The 1,716-nt window shown below is 35.8% G+C and overlaps 1 protein-coding gene across 1 annotated transcript in view; it reads right to left on the bottom strand.

The window, feature by feature from the left end:
- The window catches only part of LOC147471318 (uncharacterized), an 890-nt gene extending 75 nt beyond the window's left edge, over positions 1 to 815 (bottom strand). The window contains exons 1-3 of the mRNA XM_086539798.1: positions 787 to 815; positions 473 to 685; positions 1 to 338 (exon numbers count right to left, since the gene is read on the bottom strand). The exon at positions 1 to 338 is cut by the window's left edge and continues 75 nt beyond it. Of these exons, the coding sequence (XP_086395924.1) occupies positions 15 to 338; positions 473 to 685; positions 787 to 798 (549 nt within the window). The 5' untranslated portion in view covers positions 799 to 815 and the 3' untranslated portion in view covers positions 1 to 14. The remainder of the gene's footprint in view (positions 339 to 472; positions 686 to 786) is intronic.
- Positions 816 to 1,716: the final 901 nt, after the last annotated feature.

Here is a 1,716-nt window from a genome sequence, read left to right as displayed (position 1 = left end):
TTATTTCCCTAATCTTAGGCGTGGTAGGTAGGCACGATTGGGGCGTGATATGCTGGTTCAGGTGTGTGATATGCAGGCTCAGGGGCGTGGTAAGCATTGGCAGGGGCGTGGTGAGGGGCGGCTGCGTGGGCGTCGTAGTGGGCCGTGCCCTCGTATGAGACGGTGGGGTGGTAGCCAGTCTCGTCGGCGTAGTAAGTGACGGTCTGGACGCGGCCGTCGGGGAGGTGCACGAAGTACTTGCCCTCCGTCTTGTAGCCATCACGAGCCTCCGAGTGGCCGAAGTGGGTGCCGGCGTAGTCGTCGTGGACAGCGTGCTCAAAGGTGTAGTGTGGAGGCGTCTATGAAAAGAGTGGGAGAATCAACATAACAGTTTTGTGGAAATCATCCTTTTCATGTACAAATCATGTTATACTTTAGACCCTGTGATCCAAAAAAGAACAAATATTAGTAGATAGGTCCTATAAGAACTTACATCAGGATAGACAGGAGCATATCCCTTTCCATGATGCACAGGAGCAGCATGGTGTACAGGGGCAGCATGATGAACAGGGGCAGCATGATGGACAGGGGCTATATGATGTGGAATAGCATGGTGACCTACTGGCTGGTGCACAGAGCTCTTAACATGGTGACTGACATCACCTGACACGAGGGCGACCGCGCCTGCCACAAGCACCAAGCATACCTGTTGGTGAGGAAGAGATACAGTTGGCAAATGAACGATACACTTTTCACAATTCTTAGACACTTCAAATATCACCAGAAGATCCAGCTCACGAGCACTACCTTTTGCATCATGTTGAGGTTGAGAAGGTTGTGGCTTAGTGGGAGGTGACGCCCCTTATATATACCTACCGAACCGCTTGCGTTGACCGCTGAAGGTCACTACTGCTGTCACTGCGCCTAAAGAGAACTTACCCAGAGTTCACTTGGCTTAGCTACAGGAATTGAATATTGACATGGTATCATACCAAAGTTCATGTAAAAGAAATCCAACAGTTAAATCGTACTTGTTTATACATACATACATATACATATACATACATATACATATATATATATATATATATATATATATATATATATATATATATATATATGTGTGTGTGTGTGTGTGTGTGTGTGTGTGTGTATGTATGTATACATTTATTATCATATACATACACACACATACATGTGTATATACATATGTATATATATATACATATATGTATATATATATATATATTGTATGTATATATGTGTATATATGTATATATATATATACATATATATAAATGCACACGAACATGCACGTCCATATTTATACATATATATACCTATCTATTCATCTATCTATCTATCTCTCTCTCTCTCTCTCTATATATATATATATATATACATAAATGTATTCATGTATGTATGCACACGCAGACTTGCATATATGTATAAATACATACATTTATATGTATATATATATATATATATATATATATATATATATATATATATATATATATATAAACATATATATATATATATATATATATATATATATATATATATATATATATTTCTTATATATATATACATATATATGTATATACGTATATATATATATACATAAATATGTATTTATGCATATATATATATATATATATATATATATATATATATATATATATATATATATATATATATAATATATATAATTATATGAATTATATGAATATATAT

The sequence above is a fragment of the Penaeus japonicus genome, unplaced genomic scaffold (genome assembly GCF_977035675.1).
Source record: "Penaeus japonicus unplaced genomic scaffold, GWHDUDI00000001_assembly GWHDUDI00000009, whole genome shotgun sequence".
NCBI classification, from domain to species: Eukaryota; Metazoa; Arthropoda; class Malacostraca; order Decapoda; family Penaeidae; genus Penaeus; species Penaeus japonicus.
The sequence above is the reverse complement of the archived record's forward strand: the minus strand, read 5'-3'. Positions and strand labels throughout refer to the sequence as shown.